This window comes from Hydractinia symbiolongicarpus, chromosome 12 (genome assembly GCF_029227915.1).
Source record: "Hydractinia symbiolongicarpus strain clone_291-10 chromosome 12, HSymV2.1, whole genome shotgun sequence".
Classification (NCBI taxonomy): domain Eukaryota; kingdom Metazoa; phylum Cnidaria; class Hydrozoa; order Anthoathecata; family Hydractiniidae; genus Hydractinia; species Hydractinia symbiolongicarpus.
In genome coordinates, this window is record NC_079886.1 from 18,649,967 (window position 1) to 18,671,005 (window position 21,039).

Genomic DNA, 21,039 nt, shown 5'->3' on the forward strand with positions numbered 1-21,039 from the left:
AACATTTCTATTGCCAGTTGTCGTTTTTAAACTTTTAAAATGCGATCTAAAAAAACATTTCTATCACCGCTTTTCGTTTTTAAACTTTTAAAATGCGATCTAAAAAAACATTTCTATCGCCGTTTTTGGTTTTAAAACTTTTAAAATGCGATCTAAAAAAATATTTTATTTTGAAACTCATATACGAATTTAATACAATGTCAAACAATTTTCTTTTTTTTAAAACCATACGCATCTAATTAAAATCTCATACAAATTTTTTGTTAAACTCGTACAAATTTAACTCACACGAATTTAATTTAAAACTTATACGAATTTAATTTAAAACTCATACGAATTTTTTTAAACTCATACGAATTTAATTTAAAATTCATACGAATTTAATTTAAAACTCATACGAATTTAATTAAAAACTCATACAAATTTTATACGAATTTAGAAAAATTTCATACGAATTTAATTACTGTATGGCAAAAGAAAATTCGTATAGCATATACAAATTTTTTTGATACGAATTGCTACGAATTTTGTAGATGACCCCTAACCACAACAGAACGACCAGTTAAATAGATAAAACGAAATAAACGCAACCACCGCTTCAAATGCGAAACATTTTATAATGTGCACAACAGTTCATGACTTATTTTACTGAAATGTTTATGTCTGGTGTGACTTGGGCTTTATGCAACAGTTGATTGAAAGACAGAAGGCTTTTTGAAAAAAACATGTGCTGACTGTATTAGTATTTTAAATTAACAAAAACAAAATTAACAAAAACAAAATTAATATTAAATAACGAACTAACATCTGAATTGTAAACCAAATATAACAAGTCATCTGAGACATCTTCTGATAGACACAGGGTTTGAATTAGCAGCTTGCAATTCGCAATTTGCGAATCGCAAATGCCATTTTTGCGAAACACTTTAAGAAGAAAATGATAAAGTTTTAAATCGAATATTTTTAAGTGGCGATAGATGCTTTTTTAGGTTGCATTTTAAAAACTTAAGAACAAAGACGGTTATAGAAAAGCTTTTTTAGATCGCATTATAAAAATTTAAGAACAAAAATTGGCGATAAAAATACTTTTTAGACCGTGTTTTAAAATCTTAAGAACGAAAAGCGGCAATAGAAATGCTGTTTTAGATTTATTTTAAAAGTTTAAGAACAAAGAACAGCGATAGAAATGCTGTTTTAGATCGCATTTTAAAAGTTTAAGAATGAAAAACGGCAAAAGAAAAGCTTTTTTAGAACTCGTTTTAAAAACGTAAAAAACAAATAACGGCAATAGAAAAATGATAATTGATCTAAGGTGTTCCCAGGCCACATCTAGATGGTGGTTTACTTCGTACAGAGTGCCGAAATTTTTGCGAACCGACTTTAATATTCTAATTCAAACCCTGAAAAAGTTAAAGTTCAAATGAATTGAATAAATTAATAAACTGCACAGTTTGAAGTCATCGAGCGTGAGAGATACCTCTACTGCCATTGTATCCACTGTTGATGGAATCCATATTAAATTTTAGTTTATTTCTTGCAACGATTACACACTTCCTTCAGCGCTTCCAAAAGTTTATTCCTCTTAATCAGGTTATGTAGTTAACCGAAGGATTTTTTATTTTGCAATTCGTGTTTTGTAAACCAAATATAACGAAAAACGCTATGCAGAGGAGGTCCATAACGAGACATTTTTTCTTTTTGGAGACAAAGTAAAGTTCGAATAAATTGAATAAACTGATAAATGTTGTGGAAAAACATCGTGGCATCGGGAAAAAAATATACGTTTGTTTTTCTGACATAGTTTGTTAGTATAATATTAAATATTGAGACAATGTACCGAAAGGAACACAGAATCTGTTAGCTGTTTCCATTATTGCCTTTAGCCGAAATAAATAAATAAATAACTGAAGTTAATTAATTATTGCGAATTCCGCGAATTTTATTCATATTTTCAAAAATTAATCTTCGCGGAATAAAATAAAAGTAGCTAGTTAGCAACGGCATAAAGTATCAGAAAAAAGCCCTGGCAACTAAGATGCCCTTTTATTTATCAAATTTGGTAGTTTTAAGGTCATGAAGTGTTGTGCATAAAATCAGAACACCTTGGGCCGCTGTTGCTGTCTTATCTGGAGTAAACTAATCATAAATGCTGGTTCTGTTGTGGTTACTTAAAAAACAACTGGTTCTCTGTTGGCTACTTTATAGTACTGGTGGTTCTCTGGTGGTTACTTGGAAATACTACTGGTTACTGCTGGTTACTACTGGTTTCTACTTTTTGTATTTACAAGAAATATCTTGTGTAATAAATAATTGCTGAAGCATATAGTACCAGAAAAAAAAATAACTTCAAAAGGCCTTAACAGAAAAGATGATGAATACAATAGGCAAAAGCCCTAATACAAGCCTCTGCGACTTCGAGAGGCTTCAGTATTTTTTTCAGCACTAGTTTAGTTTCAGGCCATTTCTTAAATAAAACTATGTCAGAGGTACAAAAAGCAACCGCTAAAAAAATTAAGAGTGCCATGGTGTACGAAAAATCGCACATGAAGTGAAATTTACAAGTGTGATGTGAATATTTGCAAGTGTGTTTTACACTTTAATTATTCTTTGTTTTCCATAACATATGTTATTTAAGCTGTATAGAAATGTTGTTTGAATACTAAGGAATCGTCTTCAAGATTGCTTCAATTCGTATAATATTTTATTTGAATTGATCTCTATACGATTTTAGAAAGTGAAATACAGACGTGGATCGTTTAAAAATCATAAAAACGACATCATAGAAAGCAAAGAGATCGATGTAGATCATTTAAACATCATGAAAACGGGATCGTAGATGGGGAAAAGATTGATGTAAATCGTGTAAAAATCATAAAACAGCATTGTAGAAAGCGAAAATATCGCTGTAGATCGTTTACATATCACAAAAGCTTTTTTCATCACTTTATAGCTAATATTTTAGAAAAAGAAAAATTTCACAAGTGCGAAAAAAGCGCTCATAAATTTTTTTACGAGTGTGCAGGCGAGTGCGCGTGCGATCGCACTTGTCTCAAGGAATGGCCTGTAGTTTTGAAATTTCTACACAAAGCCACAGCATTTTGAATATTCTCTCAAGAAAATTCCCTTGTTGTGAGCATGTCTCACTATAGTAACCACTAGTCACTGGCATTTTCAGCTACAGTGGTCACAACATTTGTTAGTATCATGTTGTCTACCTTCATGTGATGATCCTGTTATGGCCAATCATCTAGGGCATTGAGACAACAAAGTTTTAGTAGTCTTTATTGATTCTTATACGGTGCTCTTTGTTTGTGAAAATAAATAATTGTAAAATTATGGAACAATATCACAGTGGGAATTGATTTAGCATTTTTTTTCTAAATTTTATCCCTTTTGGCCAAGTCGGCTCTGGTTACCCACACAGAAGTTTGAACCGGTTACATATTTCTATCTGTTTCTAAGTTATTTGGCCTTAAAAAGTTGTAAGTGCAATTCATTGGCTTTACTAGACGTCCATCTAATGTAATAATGCTGTGACATAAATATCAAAATAACTAATTTATTGTTTATCTAATAGACATTATTTTTAGGGGAAAAAGTGTAATCCATTTTGCCTCTCACAAATGCACCAAAGTAATGTATATATTATAAGTGATAATAAAGATGTCAGAGACCTGTTAATTCTCCTTGTTGTTTTTACTCAATTTTTTATTATATAGTCATTAAACTTGTAGCTATCAACATGATATATTTCAATAATGCTATATGTAGCTCTGAAAATTTAGATAATGTATAAATTATAAATGGCTCGTTCCAATTCCTGGGAAGTGTTATGGTCACCAAATAACCCAAACAAGTTCATAAGATATAATACTAGTGATGTGAGCAGTGATGTTTGCTTATACCAACTGTATCAAAGCCAGGTATGCATACAGCTGTAAAAGTATTTATGTTTCATTGCAAATGTGACCAAGAACTACTAGCTTCTTTGCACTCTCGACTTATTATTTAATCTCAAGGTCTTATTGTATGTCTAAATAGCTCATGGGTTTCTGATTAACATTAAACATTGCTCTTATATTCTTCAATTTGTTGACTTTTGATCATTTAATTTTGTTTTCCGTAATTATTTTCTTAAAATATAATTTTTATATATACTTAATGTTTTAATTAAATGTGAAAATGTATTATAATTCTAATTCAATTAGTTTTTGCATCAGCTATTCCACTATTTTCTAAATCATTTTTTTTTTTACATTTTATTTCTCGTAAAAATCCATAACACATTTGTGATGACTCATTATTATGTGTTTATTACAATTTTCAGGGAAAGGTGATTTAATTTGTATAATTTCATTTTTTCTAGGAGTTGCTGCCCTCAAATATCAGTAAAACTCAAGGTAAAATTGCTTAATTACTCCTTAAAATATATGAACTTTATAATGCAAGGAAAATTTAATCCAGTTGTTAAAAGCTCATTTGTAAAAGCTAATTTGTAGTTCCCCTTAATGTGCACTTTTTAACTTATCATGAAAGCTCAAATAATAAACGCCCATACTAAAAATATTAGGGGCTATTTCTTCTTTCACACACAAAATTTGTTTCCGCATGCTCCAAGTGCTCCATTTATCATTTATTTAGTAATTTGGGGCAGTTATATCGAATCTGGATGAACTCCTGCAAGAACAGTTCACTTGGAGCATTTAGAGCACCCAGTACTATAATAACTGGACTTACTACAGTCAAAGCTTTCTTGCTCTGAAAATACATTTCTTTGGTCACATTTTTTGTTTTTTTTATGAAATCCTTGCAGTAAGAAACTATTTGGAATAATTTGCACTTCTTAAAAACTGTGTGAACATTTATGAAGCAAGTGAAGCAGAAGTGTACCAAAGCAAGAATATCAAAAAAATTTATATTCTGCTTCACCTGTGTGACGCAACGCACGCAAGAAATGTTTTAAAGATGCAAGAGAAAAATGTCTTTTAAACTGAAAAACAGCAGGTTGAACAACAAGAGGACAACTGTATGATATTTTTTTTTAATAATTAAAAAATGAAAAGCTATATATTATATGTTAAAAGCTATAAAAAACAATTTCTGGGGTAGAATGTCTTCGTAGAATTTCGTTAACCCGTCGCATCTGTTGTGAGGAGATTGAAACTTTGGTCACAATAATGTATATGAACATTTATATTTAACAAACAGATAAGGAGATATACGCATTTAAAAATTTTGCTGACGTCAGCAAAGACCTGGCAAAATACATAAGTTATTTTTAGAAAATGATATACACATTGCCTTCATTGTATAGATCTTAAAACGCTGATCAAGAATATGTATAGGATCATGTACTTTTGACAAATGCTTGTAGAGACATTGGGGTTTTAAAGGCTTTTGACGTCATCAACTCGTTCATTTCAAAACGTATTTGGAGACACAAGTTTACGAAAGTTACCCAAGTTGGTCCAAAGGGTGTCCCTAGTTACCCATGCGGTGAAAAATCACTGACATCACCACCCTGTTTTATAGTTATTTGGCCTGGTAGTTGTGGATTGCATGGCTTCATTTATTTTAATTTAAGCTATTGACCCTACTATGTTCATGTTATTGACTTATTGACGGTGCCGTAACATCAGAAAATTTTAACATTTGAGACATAATTTTTTTGGCTACATCAAAGGAAAAAAAACACATCCACTTTGCCTGTTGCAAACAGACAGAAGACAGACAGACACAGTCTTCTATAATTATAAGAGATATTGTTTGTCCCACAATTAGTTACAAAGTTTAATTAGTGACTCCACCGATCTGTATATGAGTTGAAATTTCTGTCTGTAGATTTTATTATGTCAACGTCACACGCGCACTGTTGGTGCAGAATTTTTGAAGTGTGCAATCCACCACACATCTACCTCAAATTTTTTGAAATGGCCTGAATTTCTGTGGATTTTTTAATGGGTTGAGGACAAGTGCATAGTAATGCTTATAGTAAGGTAGCATAGTAAGGTTTAATATATGGGCAATGTAAACTTAATTTTATTTACTTTAGTTGTAAAACTTGCTGAATCTATCTATGTATGTCCTGTAGCAGCGTATTCTGAGTTTTCTTCGGTCAAGGTCAGTAAATACAGAAGTAATAGTTATATATTACCCATTGATGATGCAAAGCGTGCAGAAAGAAAGTAAAGAACATTACACTTGTTTCGTTACATAATGAATGTATTAATTTAAACCGTAATCATATTTTTATTTTAGTCAATAGCATGGTGTCCTCGCAAAGATCTTGCTGACTACTGCATTTTAGCTGTTGGTCTCTCCAATGGCCGTGTTTCTGTTCTAAAGTATGTATAGGAAAACTAATTTTTTGTCTGTTTAGGATTTGACAAAGCATTTAAGCATTAAGTCAGTAATATGTGATTTTTTCGAGAGTACGTACAAGTTTTCAATTGTACCCCACATTCCTAAGGACATGTTTCAAGAAAATTCTGGTTTGAGGTGTTTACTCATTCATGTTTCGGCAAAATTGGCCTAGTTTTTAATTACTTATTGGGTTTTGAGAATATATATCTCCATTAATATATAGTATATATCTGTAACAGTAGCCATTAAAATTAACATTGGCATTCGCCACTGCCGACATAATTGCCAACGTAAAATGCCCTAATTGCATCTGCAAAAAAATAGCTGATGTAATTCTGTTGTGAAATTTTTAAAAAACAACTCATTTTCAACATCAACGAAGAAAAAATTTAACAAAGAATTATTTTGATTTTGTCCGACTTTTAAAAATATGTGCTTGTGTATATTTCTGGTTTCATTTTTTTTAAAACAAACTGTTTAGTTGGTGTCGTATTATTCTTTGGATTATTAAAGCCTTTGTGGTTAATTTTTAAACCACATTTTCTCTGCCGAAATATGAAAACTGGCATACATTTTTCTTGAATTCCTTATCCTAAAAGAAACCAGGTCTGCACATGGGAATGCACACAGTATTCGAGGGGTGGTTTATTTCATTTGAAACTGATTAATTGTGGTATTGTTTGAGCTACTCCCACTCATTGCGACTGAACAATAATTACAATCGATTTTCAGTAAGTTAGGTCATTATCACTAACTTAAATCATTCAACTACGGAAATACCGTGGTGCCATTCGATTCATAATAGTAATCAAAAAAAATGTATATCGTATTAAAAAGAAGTCTAGAAGTTTTTTCTCCCGCAGGACACAGCAGGCAATAAGTCAGCCCTGCCCTCGGTTTTGTGAGGAGAGATGTTCTGCGAAGACTCTATAAACTAAGTCTCCTGTACAGTTCTGCTTCGTGTTGAACTGTACACCAGTACAGTTAAACATGAAGCATGAAGCATTTTCGAAGCATGTCACCAGCGACTTCTGCGATATACATCTTAATTCCCTAATCTTCAGTTTGTAAATAGCACGTGCACAATGTACTTTCTAATGAGTTCATCTCGAAACATTGAAAGCCAGTTAGCAGTGAACTATTAACTTAAAAAAATACACCACCAGGAAGGTATAGGTCAATGGGACTTGTACTCCATTTCCATTTGTCATCGTCTTAGAAGATCAATACTTCGAATTCATGTGAGGTCTAGCCCCAATACAAGGTAAATGAAAAAAAAAGTTGAAATGTATCTCATGTTGGCAGTTTTATTGTCGGCGTAAAAAAATTCTAATTTTAAGGGCTGTCTGTAGGAACGCTGTTTAAAAACATAATTCTTTTCAAATGCTTACATTGGGTGTATCATTTTAAAATAATGTAATGTCATTGAAAGATTACACCTAAATTTACAGTAGCTGAAGTATAATTTTCTGCAGGCTCTGAACACAGGCAAACTTCCTCCCCTGTTTATACCACAATTGTGCAAGATTGTATTCTGTTGTCTTCCAAATTTTATTTTCTGATAAAAATTGTGAGACACTAGCTACATCAGTAACTCTTATTATTCTATTACTTTTAATTTTACTAAATATGATGACAAAGATACAAACACACGAAGGGGAGGGTAAAAAATATTTCCATGATTTTGTTAGCATTTTAGATAGCATTTTCAGTAGAGTAGAATCACCCTTGCATGTGTTACAACACAATAGTGCGCAGATTTTTCTTAGCTATATGATAAATCCAAGGCCTAAACCACACGTCTAATTTTTAAATTCTCAAATATCATTCTTGAATAAAGTGACTGACTATGTTTAATTGCTGAGCCTGTAAAAATCTCAAAAAATTTGGGAAAGTATATTACTTGCATGTCAAAATGTCCACACCAGTATGTCAATATTGAATTTCCACTGAATATACTACTGCTATTTTCATTTTATTTAGTGTTGGATCAGAGGTACCTTCTAACACATCGTTATTACTGAACCAGGAATTTTGTATGTCCTTTTCTTTATAATACATTCACGGTAGATATAGGTTTATGTGCACCAAAAGAAGTAACTGCTGGTTCTTTTGCTTAAATTTTATGTGATATTTTAATTTAAATCAAAAAATGTTAAATAATTTACTGCAGCAAAACAATACATTATTATGCTTTACTCTACTTTAATCAGAAAGGTTTAGATTTATACTACGTAAAAATCCTTGTTTGTGAATGAAATATTGGCCTGGTATAGAAAACAGAAATTTCGTCAGTTTGATAGTATGCTGAATTTCATGCATTCCATAACCCCTAATTTGTCTTTGCTTTTATCTGGAACAGATGGTGCAGTAGCTGTGTTGTCAGTCAGTCAGAACTTCAATCTTTTTTTCTCTGTTCAATGACAAGCGATCACAATCTTATGAAAATTTCACCTGTAATTTGTAATATTATTTTCCTATGAAAATTTAGCTAATTATCTGCCATTAAAATGTATGTGGACAGATACAATGGAAAGGTTTTCCTGTAAGACTGGGATTGCATAACTCCTAATTACGAATTATTATCCTTATATATTTTTGTTCAATTTTAGCACCAAAAGCCGAAAGGACTTGTCATGAAATCGCTTGGAGTGAAGATGAGCCAAACTTGGTAAGCTGGATGCTCTTTCAGTGTTTTTTTTTTGTAAACTAATAAAAATTAGAAAGAATTGTTCTTATTTTGATGTTGAATAAAAAAATTATTAATATTATTGTGTCAAGTACATTAATTCTTCTTAAACTTTTATTTTGTTAATGCAGCTGGCTGTAGGCTTGGACAAAACAAGATACGATAATTCATTATTAGTTTGGGATGTTGAAGCCAAGTCAAGTATGTAGTTTATATTTCAATACACATGGTTTTCCTTATTTTATTCAGTATATATACATCTAACGATTTTATAAAATGAAGGTAACCAATCAAACAATTTTATGGATTAATTTAGAAAATTATTTTAAGCATCGGCAGCTTCTACGTGTCACACTACACACTGCATTAGTATAAGCATACTGTGTTCTTTTGTATAAAAGCATGTTTTTTCATAAAAAATACAATCTATCTATGGTGAAGCCCTTTCACTATATAGAAGGAATATAACGACACAATTACCAAGCACCTTTATACTTTTGTCTCCCTCATTTTGAAATCTGTTGATAAGTAAAGAAATAAGTTTAGACTGAGCATTTTAGTTTTAAATAATAGAACTGCATTTTAAAAACGTTTTTGTTTTTCTGCTATTATGTGTGGCTGACCAAGCTGTAAACAGGACTGCTTGTTTCAAAACTCTTCTCAAAACCTCCTAAATTTCCTCGAAATGTGGATTTTTAAACAACTTTCTCAAATCTCCTCAATTTTAATTTTACAACCTGTCACATGTTTTTATTTTCAAAATGCATAGAAATGTTTCATGAGTACAACAGTAAAATTTATTCAAATGTTGTCAATTTTTTTTGGAAATGTATGAAAATTTCCTAAAATCTCCTCATTTTTACATAATAAAACATCTGGAAAAAAGTTGAACATTCTCATCAGAAGTCCTCAAATATGACTCTACAAAAAGAATAGCAACCTTGTGCGAAATGTAAATGATAACTAGTTTATTCTTATGTAGGTATTACTCAATCTCCAGGCTTTGATTCAAGGTAACCATTTTTTTCATGTGTTGTGATGTATAATTTCTTATCTTTTGTTAGCCACAGCTCTTTTGAAATTCACTCAGAGGAATTAACAAATAATTCAAATTGATATCATTAATCTAACTATAACTATTTGGAGTATACATTTTCTAGTCAGATATATAGCTACAACCCTTATTTAGGGATTGTCCATTTTTAAGCTCTTTTTCAAAAGGAGCGAACAACATCATTTAGCAAGTGCTATGCAACTGGTAGGCTGGAAATTTTTTACTTTGGCAGCAGTGTGAGCCAATAACCAACGACGACGTGGTATCTTTAAAATTTAGTCCTTTTCTCAATTATTATGTCCTGAGTTGTAGTTCATTTTTTTTACCAAAAAGAAGGTAATATAATAAAGTTATATTCTCTCTGTAGATCATTTGGCAGCATACGGAAGCCTGTGTTTGAGCATGGTATGTTGCATATGTATTTCAAGTGTTGACAGTTTTTATTAGTTATCTTGCTTCTAAGCAACATCAGAAAAAATTGAAAAAAAGGACTTATACACCTTTGAAACAAGAAGAATAAAACTCACTTTGTTGATGGCACTGTTTTGTTTTAAAGTTTTTGACATTTGCAACACATTTTTTTTCAAAATGCCTGAAATTAATAATCTAGAATTCTAGCCTTAGTTGTTAATTTTTCTTAGCCCAACCAATCACAGTCTATGTTTTAAAGTGCCAATGCTGACATATATTTTGTAATAAGCTTCTAAAAATTGAGTTAAAGTTTTATTTGGCAAAGTAGTAGGTAATAGTTGTTTTCATTCAAGGGCCATTGTACTTGCAAGTATGAATTCCCTTCTTTAATAGATTATTTCGTTTAATATATACTACAGACGGTCTGATTGTACATTACCACTATCACCATGAATCATAGCTTCCATTTTTTCCATTTCCTTCCACTTGCACATATTTTGCCACTTAATTTCAGAATAATTTCCATGGTAAAACGAACAGTTTCCTAAACCTTGTTTCAAACCTAAAAGAACCTGATTTTAAAACAAAAGTCATAACTTAGGAACAATCTGTGACAAGCATTCTAAAAATCACACATTCCAGTCTGGTTGGATTTTTAAATTGTTATGAAAATTACAATTTAAAAACCTAAATTTAAAACTTGATTTATAAAATAAATGTTAATTTAAAAATTAATCAAAATTGACCCTTCTCAGCTTTATGTGAGTAATTTTTGCAAACAGAGAATAAGCAACTATTTACCAGAAAAATAGTTCAAAAAAATCGTGAAACCAAAATCTTGACGCAGTTAATTTGAATAATGACATCTTCTGGATGGTAAAAGCTGAATGTTGTTTTGAATTTGAGGACTGGAATGTGTGATTTCTAAAATGCTGAAATGTCACAGAGCCTTCAAATAAGAATTACTAACAAAATTCTTTGGGGAACGTTAAGAATTATCAAAGTTAAAGAATATTACAAAGAATAAAGAATATTACAATTTTTGGTCAACATTATGTCAAATTTAAATGAGGACATTGAGTAGAACATTGTGATATTAGATTTGTTATTGTTATTTTTTTTATGATTGTAGGTTCATCTGAGCAAACTGTATCTGTGCAATGGTTGCCACATAAAATACTAGTTGCTGGTGTGACAAAATGGCTTCGTTTATATGACATGAGAGGTGTGTTTTCTTATCGCAATTATTTAAATTAGCACTTTTTTATTTTTATTTAACTTTGGCTGATCTAAAGCATTTGTTTTCATTATCAAACTATTGTTATATCATGGAAATGTTTTGATTACCTGCGATTGTAAGCAAAGAACGACTCAGCTGTTTGTTTCAGGGAGTAATGTTTACAAATTTCTTTACAAGACAATGTGTGTTACAATAACCATACCATTTCCCCTTTTAGAAAAACAAAATGGTAGGCACAAGTGGGCCATGATACTGCAGTCTAGCTTTGTTTACAAGAAAAAGAGTCTATCTTGTTCACAAAGTTTTTTATTAACTTATAAGTAAACCAAGTTTATATTCTGCATAACTTTCTGTCTCAACAGGTAACTTGCCAAAGTATTAGAAAACATGTGAACATGTTTACCCAACAGGATAGTTCTAAACTTTGGTGCTAGCAATTTATTCCTTGGAGTTCATTTATTCTAAATATATATTACACGTGCAAATGTATACTACATTTATAATGTGATACATCTCTGTTTTTGCAAAGTGCTGATTAAATAGATTTATGTGATTGTCGATGCACAGATTGCCTCATTGTTTGTTTTCACCATGCTGTTATTTTTAAACTTTTACCTTGTGCCATCAGATCACATGAGCATTGTTCCCCGCTGCTGGTCATTATTATTATTTTTAAACATTTAGTCCCAACTCCAAAGGTTATTGCAACAACAAAGGCCTTGTATGGTATTTGTGTTGATCCTCACAATCCACAACGAATAGCATCATTTGCTGAGGTAAGGCATTGTTATCAAGTTTGAATTCCAGGTCTCAATTCCAGGTTTAGAAGCAAAGCAAAACGTACTAAATGCTCAGATTAGTTCTAGTTTCAATTGGTTGAACTTACTTCCATGTACTGTGCTCATTCATTCTTTTAACATGATTTTACTCTTATTTTTTTATGTGGTATTTTTTTAAAAATTTGTTCCATTAACGCCATTGTATCTTTTTTTTATCCTTTAGGGTCCCCAAGGTGCAGTTTTAGTTTGGGATATTCGCAACAATGAAAAACCTGTATCTTTTAAAATATGAAGCCATCTCCTTTGTTTATGTACTATTTTACAACATTTTAAAATTTTCTTCTTTTATGGCATTTGTGTGTATATAGGTTATTGCAATACTTTTAATGTATTTTGTCCTTGATAATGATTGAAAGTTGGTGACCATCAATCAATCAAAACCAGTCTCCAAAATATCCTGGTGCCCAACCAGGTATGTTGTGACATGATTTGAATACTGTTTGTGATAAGTGAAATAAAAAGAATATGAATGCAGTTCCTATGAGGAATTTCCATAGGGTGTTTTCTTCCCAAGAAAAGACTTACCAGCATAATTTGCTTTAGAAATCATTTAATCTCAGTCCTTCAAAAGGATAGCATGGCTGTGAAGTATTATGATCTTCAACACACATTGTCAGGTGAGTGGAAAACGTATGGGAATAAACTGATACGTAACTTTCTTAAAGACCTCTTTACTTTACTTTTTCTTCATTATTTTTTCATTTCATTACCTTTAAGTATTCTAATCATTTTGCTTATGTTTTATTTCTTTGAATTTTAGGTGGTGTGGTGCAATACAGCAATAGCATTGACGAGAGTGGAGACAGTATCCCATTCGAAAGAAATGCTCAATGTATATAAAACATCAGTATATCATATCTTTACTTTTTCTCTTTGATTCTGTGTTTTAATCCTGCACAATGCCTTAATTACCCTAAATGATGCTAATTTGTGTAAAAAGGGTCAATATTAAACATAACATTGGCTGTGACAGTTTGATTGAGCAAGAATAACTAATAAGCTCTAGCATAACATGCACTGACTGGGTTTTGTGAGAGCACTTGTAGAGCTTAAACAAAACTTTTTTAATGAACTCTTTTCCCTTAGTACCGAAATCTGCAAAGTATAATATATCCTCATACAGTTGGCATCCTTCCATAGAAAATAAAATACTAACGGTATCAGCGACAGGTATGGTTTGTGGTTGCAACAAAATAATCTTACAACATGAGTTTTGTGGTCTTGCTAGTCAAAGTGGAGATTTGATCTTTAATCCTTATTTTCTTGTCGTAATTCAAGCATTTCGCACTTGTCTTTAGGTGGATTACATTACCTTGAAGTATTTGAACGTATCACAATGGTAAAATATTGCTTTTAATTTGTTTGCTATAAACACATGGCACTGTCGTACTTGAAAATAGAGTATGTTAGTGCTCAGTTAACAATGCCATGGGTGAAATAGGTTATATTTATGACTGACTTTCGAATAGACCTATTTCATCCATTTCCATTCCGCAAAATACACAGCCGGAATAGACCTACTAACATGAAAACAATGTTAGTTTAGAGACTGTTTTAATTTTCAGCGAAGTAATGCACATATAGTTTGTTTACCTTTATTATTTCTCAAATTTACTTGTCAAATGGGCAAATTATGAACTTTTGGTAAAAAAAGTACAACATGGCACTTATTTTATATCTATTGGGCTTATTAAAACTGCTGGTTTAAATTTTTTTTTAGTATTTAGCTAGCTAGCTAAGGTTGATTGGTTTGGATTTTATATTTAGCTACACTAGTAATAGCATTAGTTACTACTAGCTAGCTAGTTGAAGCTTTAGCCAATGTTGTTGACATATATAAACACTTTATTCTTTGTTATTGGATATCTTTTATTTTTAAAACATATGTAAATAACATTATGACTTATCCTAAGCATGTTAGGTTGTTGGTATTAGACTGAATATTGGTCTTCATAATGTTATAATATTCAACAAAATGTAATAAGAGCAATGTAATCACCCAAGATTCTTTAAAAGCTAAGAGAATTGTAGGTAAACAAACCGCTCACTATTTGTTTTAAGTCACATGGTGTTTTAATGCAATAATGTTAAGCTACTCAGCACTCCCTTAGACATGTTTAATCGATTTACCACAATAACTATAACAGATGGCCTAAGAAAGTTTAGAAAGTTTTAAATATATACAGACGGCCTTACAACTAATAAATGGCTTTGTTTTATTTTTTTGTGGATAACCCAAACAACATAACCTTACAAGTTTAACACTGTCGTTTTCAAAATAGTTGATTGAGGCCTAATCTTGCTGTCAGGTAATTCCAAAGAGATTAAGAACAATTTTAAGAAACTTGAATCAATTTTCTTAGAGAATAGAGCAACACTACACCTACGAAATATTTTAATTATGTAAATTTGTGACCTGTGATAAAAAACATTTTCGTAAGAACAGCAACATTTTCAGTTCTTTTTTCACTTTCTGAAAAAAATTGGTTTATACCAGAACCGAAAAAATAATCAATTTGTGATTAGTATTGTTGCATGTTCAAGAAATGATAAACCTACAATACTAATATGAACCTGAACAGACAAACCAAAACAATAAACAACTTGTGATTACTCTAAGTACACTGGGTTGAGCCAAAATATGTATTTATAAATGTATACTAAATGAAAAGGTTAAAGCATATGCAGGGGAGTGTGACTACAATAAAGATACATAGCTGTACAGCACATCATCCGTGAGTACATGCTAGCTATAACATCCAACCTATAACATCTGGCTATGAAAAGCTGGGTATAACATATATAAAGTATAAATAATAATTATATAAGTTACATGAAGTTTCAGTAAACTAGGTAAACATTTTATAATTTACAGTATAGAATATAAACCTTTTGTAGGAGTAAGAAATAAGATGTCTGTTGGCTAGCTAGCTATAGCTAGCTAGCCAACATTAAAGTTGCTATAAATACACACTTAATATCAATAAATATTCATAATTCTTGTCACATTACCACTAATAATACCCTCAATATAATTGTATCCACTACGATCCTTTCAATATGGCAGTTGAAAATTATAAAACCAACATTTGTTGATAACTAAGGTCAGAACAGCTAGTAAACAACTTGGCGTCCTGAACTTTATCTAAGCTAACCTCCTTTTCATGCAATGTTTTGATTTTTTGCCACCACAGCTGATCATGAAAAGGCGATATTGAAATAGGTCTATTGATCCATATTGAGTTTTTTTTGATTGATGGTTGGGTAAATTTGAATTTTCATTCTTATAGCACATCTAAAATTGGGAGTGGGAACAACCAAATACCCACTTCCTTTCTCAATCTTGATTAAATGTTGCATGAACCTTGACATAAATATGTAGTTTAACATAAAGTAGCAGTTTTAACCTCAAGTCTATGTATCTACAAAGACATACAGCCTAGAAAAAATTTGTCAATGTTTTATCCTATCAATCTAAACACCTTAGCTGTATTTCTAAATATATTGAAGAACTTCCTACAATTATTATGACATTGACAGAGTAAAAAATTGAAATTGTGAGTTATTGTGTGAATTTATTTTATAAGTTATTATTATATATTATAGAGTTGGTCGCCAACACTTGATTTAGTATGGGGTTGCGGTAAACACATGTTGATGTGTTCCAGGGATGTAAGTGATTATTATATGATCTGCTTTGACTTTAACAGACAAAAAGTATTGAAGATCTTACATTTGTTATTATTATAAATTATTATTAAAGAAAGTGTTTTTTGACTTTATGTAACAAGATTATTTTTAATTAAAGGGAACTTACACTGGTGAAGAAGAAGATATTTCTTCTGCGATGCGTCAGCGTGCCATTATGGGTTATGGTGAACCACATATTGTAATTATAAACATTTTTCTGCATGTTGAAATTACTTGTAAACCAAAACAATGTGTAATTTTTTTATATCTTAAGAAGTAGACCTCTTTTATTATTTCTTCTCAAATACCAAAAATTTATGTAAATTTTACAACTGCATCTGCTAAGTCTAATATAATTTCGCTAGTATCCAGTTTTAGCTATCTTATATACACTTTATTGTATTAATGATGATAAAAGAAACCTCAAAACAAACAAAAAATCACAAATATTCATCCGTGTTTAAAAAAAATGGATACACAACTTCAGTTTTTTTTAATAAATTAACTGCTTCTTTAACAGAACAGAAGAACTGCATGTTGTTCTGTTCTGTTGGCAAGCTGTACTCCAGGCTTTCTATGTAATCACAAACATGAAAACGAAATAAAGTCAATTACATGTTTATTTCATTCTAGATGAAAGATGAAAAAAAGTTGAAAGACGTTGTAAAGGATCCCTTTTTAGTTAAATTATGGTTATGGTTAAAACGTATCGTTTCTAAACTTAAAGAGTTATATTAAGCTACACTGGCTGTTGACCTGTTTGCAAGATCTCAATATACCAAAGTGTACCAAACCTTATCTTTCTACCACCATTGACTTGAATTAATCCTTAAGCTTTAACAAAAAGATACATGTACTGTTTGATGTTCTAAATTCGAATAAAACACAGTAAACTTTCAAATTCTATATTTTTTTTATTGTTGCTATGTTTAATTTCCGCGTATCGTAGCTTTTCTTGACCATGTAGCAGGTTCACGAAAACTGAAAGACCATGGTAAGCACATTGTGTTAGTAAAATAAGGTAAACGTTAAACTTTTAAAACGTTTAAACATTAAAAAAATTTGTACACTTTAGAGTCTAGAAAGCTCAGACGTTTTTTTGGAGTGAAAGCTATCATCAAGGGAGAATTAACCACACCTGGTAAGATAATCTATCTGTAAGTTTTAGAATAAATAATGAGGATCCAAAAGCTCTGATCAAAGCTTTTGTTAATTTTTGGCCTCAAGGTATTTAAATTAAAGAAATTTCAGAAAATTATGGTGCATAAATCGCAATATATTTGCAATATTTAGGTTTTTGTCATCTGAAAACTTTGACTATTTAACATTGATCATTGTACAGATATTTTATAAGTGAATTAATTAGAATGAGGGTGCGTTCATGTTTTATCACTTCTACAACATAACTTCAACGTCATTTCTCACTTAAAACCCAATTTTTTTGTAAATTACAAAATAGTTTTGAACATTATTTGTTGTTTGTGTTCGTTGGTTAGTTGTTTGTTTGTTTGCCAGTTGTTGTTTTGTTTATTAGTTTCTTACTTAGCATTATCTTTGCTATTCATTCATTTTTTATGTTATTTTATTTTTCATCAATCATACAACAACTAACATACATACAAACTTTCTATTAGGTATCACTTTGTTATGCCTTACCTTATAAATCCAAATACTATTATGTATTAAGTATGTGACCAGGCACTTATTCATTGTTTTTTGGTCTGGAAATTATTAAAAGATGGTACCCAAGTACAAATGTGATATGAGGGGAGTTACCTGAATTATTCAAACATTTGAAACTTTATGCAAAAAAATCGCTATAAAAATTGTTAAAGAATTAATTTGCAGATTTTTGACTTGTCAGATGAAGTCATTTTGTTCCAATATGACATTTAAATGACACGAATGACAACAATACGCACTAAATCATAGTAAATGTTAATATATCAACGTTGCAAATCTTTTTTTGATTAACATAACAGTTCATCATATCTAAACTGTGATTGTAACTGTTGTTTGAGTGGACAAATGTTAGTCTCTTTTTACTTCAGTATTTTATAACCCTATTTAGTAGGGGCTTTTTTAGGTCTTGGAAGCATTTGGGAGAATAAAATGTACACAGTCTATAGCTTCTAACAAAGTTATTTTCACAAAAAATTGGCACAACTGTAGAATTTTTGCTGACGTCTACATTTTTCTGCATGTGTCATGAACAATTTTAATGTTGGGTAAATTCTATTAGGTATGAAAACCGTTTGAGAACGTTTCAGACAATGTTTTTCCATTCTATTTCCATTTAATGTTAGTAGTATGAATGGCCGAAAAGATATTTTCTGGATTTTTGCACATAAAAATGGATAAGTATTAAAAAATTGATCGGAATAAAATCAGAAAAAACGGGGAAAATGGATTCGACTGGTGGAAAAACACTTTTTGACATATAATGTTCATTAGATCAGAATTTCTAATATTTTTTGTTTTACAGAGTTTGCTATGGTGGTTTTTAAGCAATGTCTAACATCTTTTGATGTCATCAAGATCTGGATTCAAAATGTTTGAAAAAGGTGTCAATCGTAAAAATATTAATAGTAACAAAAAATCATAACAATTGAGCAAGTAATTTCAGAAAAAATAAAATTTAAGTTTGTTGTGGGAATTTTTTTCTTCCCACACCAAATAGGATGTTTTGTTACGTAACATCCTATTTGTATAATGTAACATGATAATATGTTACCTTAAACATCCTCAATTCATAAATTAAGTTTCAGGGTCGGATCTAGGAATACCCTTGTATGACCTGGATAACAGAAACAAAACATTTTCGCCGCAGTATCACATAAACACTTCAAATAAGAAAACAAGAAGCCCTGTAGCTTTCCGTCATTAGCCTGGAAGATTCTAAAATTTATAGTAGACATTGAAAACGGAGAATAGGGTAAACAAATCATTGAGCATGCTATAATTCTTAATTATTGTTGTAACTAACCTGCAATGTTAAAATACGTCCTAATAAATAAAAAAATAAAAATAATTTTTTTACATATAATAGTATACTCTACTATTAGTAAAAACTTCAACTGGATATTTTTAAAACTGATCTTGAAAATTCTGGAAATTCCTGGATACAAATCTTGTTATGTATGAATATGACGATTTGAATATAACTTCTGAACAAGTTCAATTCCAATGAATTATTATTCAATTAATTTAGAAATAAATATGTATTAACATTTGAATATTTCAGTTTTTAGGCCTTTAAAATTTACTGTTATTGAAGATTTTTTGAAAATGTTGATGGTGCATGGTTTGATACAGCTGATCTAAAAAATAAAGTACTAACTGAGAAACATAAATACAATTTTACAATAATAAACACTAGGTTGTTCAATTATTGTCTCCTTGACCTCTCTTTGCCTCTTTGATTTGAAGAGGGAATTTATCAAAAAGATGCACACCAACGGCATGTGATGCACAAGGTATAATATATATTTCTATATATAAATACATGTGCATAGATTTAATTAAGCTGGCTTTGATAACTTTGTTAACTAAGTAACATATTAAGCAGGTGATAAATGACTTTGAAACCTGTGGACGATATATACAGAATGCATTTTGTCGAAATCGATTAATATTGAATTTAACAAATTTTATTGTTATTATCCAAATTCTTGAATTTGAATTTCTTTTTGGAGAGTCTGATTAGTTGCAGTTTTTCATTTTGAAGAAAATAATTGGTAATTTAAAGTAGCATCACAAAGTGTCATTTGGAAGTTATTTTAGTCCTCCTTTTCCGAAAAGAACAGGGGTTACAACTCCTCGTGGAAAATTTCGCAAAGCAGGACAACGTTTTTTTGTTGCTAGCGAAAAAGGCACACTAATCAGAGCATTATTTTGTGTAGCTAGCTTGATAGTTAGTGAAAGTTAGCACCAATAAAAAAGAGATCCAAATCAGCACCAAAAATTGGGATAGCTAGCTAGCTAGGCAGCACACTTTTTCCACTTGTATATAAAATAATTCTTACCTGAAAAAATACATGAATTTAAAATTTAAAAACATAGTATTTAGCTCCCTAGCTAACTAGCTACATCAATAAAGCTACTACAACATAGTTAGTGGTAATAGTAACAAAAACACATAGCTATTATAGAAACAACAAAAGATAACATTAACAACTCACTTCAACGTAATTGCACAACTATCCTTCTTTGATTTAACATACGCAGGAAGGCAGTATTCTGCATGGCAATTTCTTCCAATAAAACCAAAAGTTGTTTTTACAACACGTCAGTAGATGGCAAAACAGAATTACATTTAACCTTTTTAATTAATTCAGCGTAAATTTAAAGTAGCTCTTCAAAATTTTTGTTTTCGAAAACTAACTTCTTACGCTTTCTCAAGCTCTTGCAAGCCATGTTGAGAAAAGAAAGAATCTTCCGTGCTGTACTGATATTTATACCAAAACGTCTACAGAGAAACTATTTTGTCAGGGTTGTTCAAGATTTTCTGACTAAAAATAGGTCAGGCCCACATAGGTTGATTCTACTCCACGGTGAAAGACTTGTGGTATAACCTATAGTCAAGACTAACTATTACAGGTCAGGTCCAACATAGGTTGATCTAATTCGCGTTATGAGATAGTAACGAAAAGTCCTCAAAACAAGATGGAATTTGGATCTTCAGATTCCGGTTAAATTTGACAGAATATGATTTCGATCCTCAGAATTTTTTTACTAGGTTGCGTGACAAGAT

At 30.8% G+C, this 21,039-nt stretch overlaps 1 protein-coding gene across 2 annotated transcripts in view; it reads left to right on the forward strand.

Moving 5' to 3' along the window:
- The first annotated feature begins 3,785 nt into the window (after nucleotides 1-3,785).
- Nucleotides 3,786-21,039, forward strand: part of LOC130621480 (GATOR complex protein MIOS-A-like) — a 35,722-nt gene continuing 18,468 nt past the window's right edge. For both annotated transcript variants that reach the window (XM_057436769.1, XM_057436770.1), the window contains exons 1-22: nucleotides 3,786-3,923; nucleotides 4,367-4,400; nucleotides 6,053-6,120; nucleotides 6,259-6,344; nucleotides 8,347-8,399; nucleotides 8,976-9,034; nucleotides 9,184-9,253; nucleotides 10,035-10,065; nucleotides 10,474-10,511; nucleotides 11,650-11,742; nucleotides 12,442-12,533; nucleotides 12,760-12,810; nucleotides 12,953-13,008; nucleotides 13,140-13,213; nucleotides 13,357-13,428; nucleotides 13,683-13,766; nucleotides 13,895-13,935; nucleotides 16,203-16,268; nucleotides 16,405-16,485; nucleotides 16,920-16,992; nucleotides 17,257-17,280; nucleotides 17,362-17,427. In XM_057436769.1, the coding sequence (XP_057292752.1) occupies nucleotides 3,804-3,923; nucleotides 4,367-4,400; nucleotides 6,053-6,120; nucleotides 6,259-6,344; nucleotides 8,347-8,399; nucleotides 8,976-9,034; nucleotides 9,184-9,253; nucleotides 10,035-10,065; nucleotides 10,474-10,511; nucleotides 11,650-11,742; nucleotides 12,442-12,533; nucleotides 12,760-12,810; nucleotides 12,953-13,008; nucleotides 13,140-13,213; nucleotides 13,357-13,428; nucleotides 13,683-13,766; nucleotides 13,895-13,935; nucleotides 16,203-16,268; nucleotides 16,405-16,485; nucleotides 16,920-16,992; nucleotides 17,257-17,280; nucleotides 17,362-17,427 (1,432 nt within the window). In that variant the 5' untranslated portion in view covers nucleotides 3,786-3,803. The remainder of the gene's footprint in view (nucleotides 3,924-4,366; nucleotides 4,401-6,052; nucleotides 6,121-6,258; nucleotides 6,345-8,346; nucleotides 8,400-8,975; nucleotides 9,035-9,183; nucleotides 9,254-10,034; nucleotides 10,066-10,473; nucleotides 10,512-11,649; nucleotides 11,743-12,441; nucleotides 12,534-12,759; nucleotides 12,811-12,952; nucleotides 13,009-13,139; nucleotides 13,214-13,356; nucleotides 13,429-13,682; nucleotides 13,767-13,894; nucleotides 13,936-16,202; nucleotides 16,269-16,404; nucleotides 16,486-16,919; nucleotides 16,993-17,256; nucleotides 17,281-17,361; nucleotides 17,428-21,039) is intronic.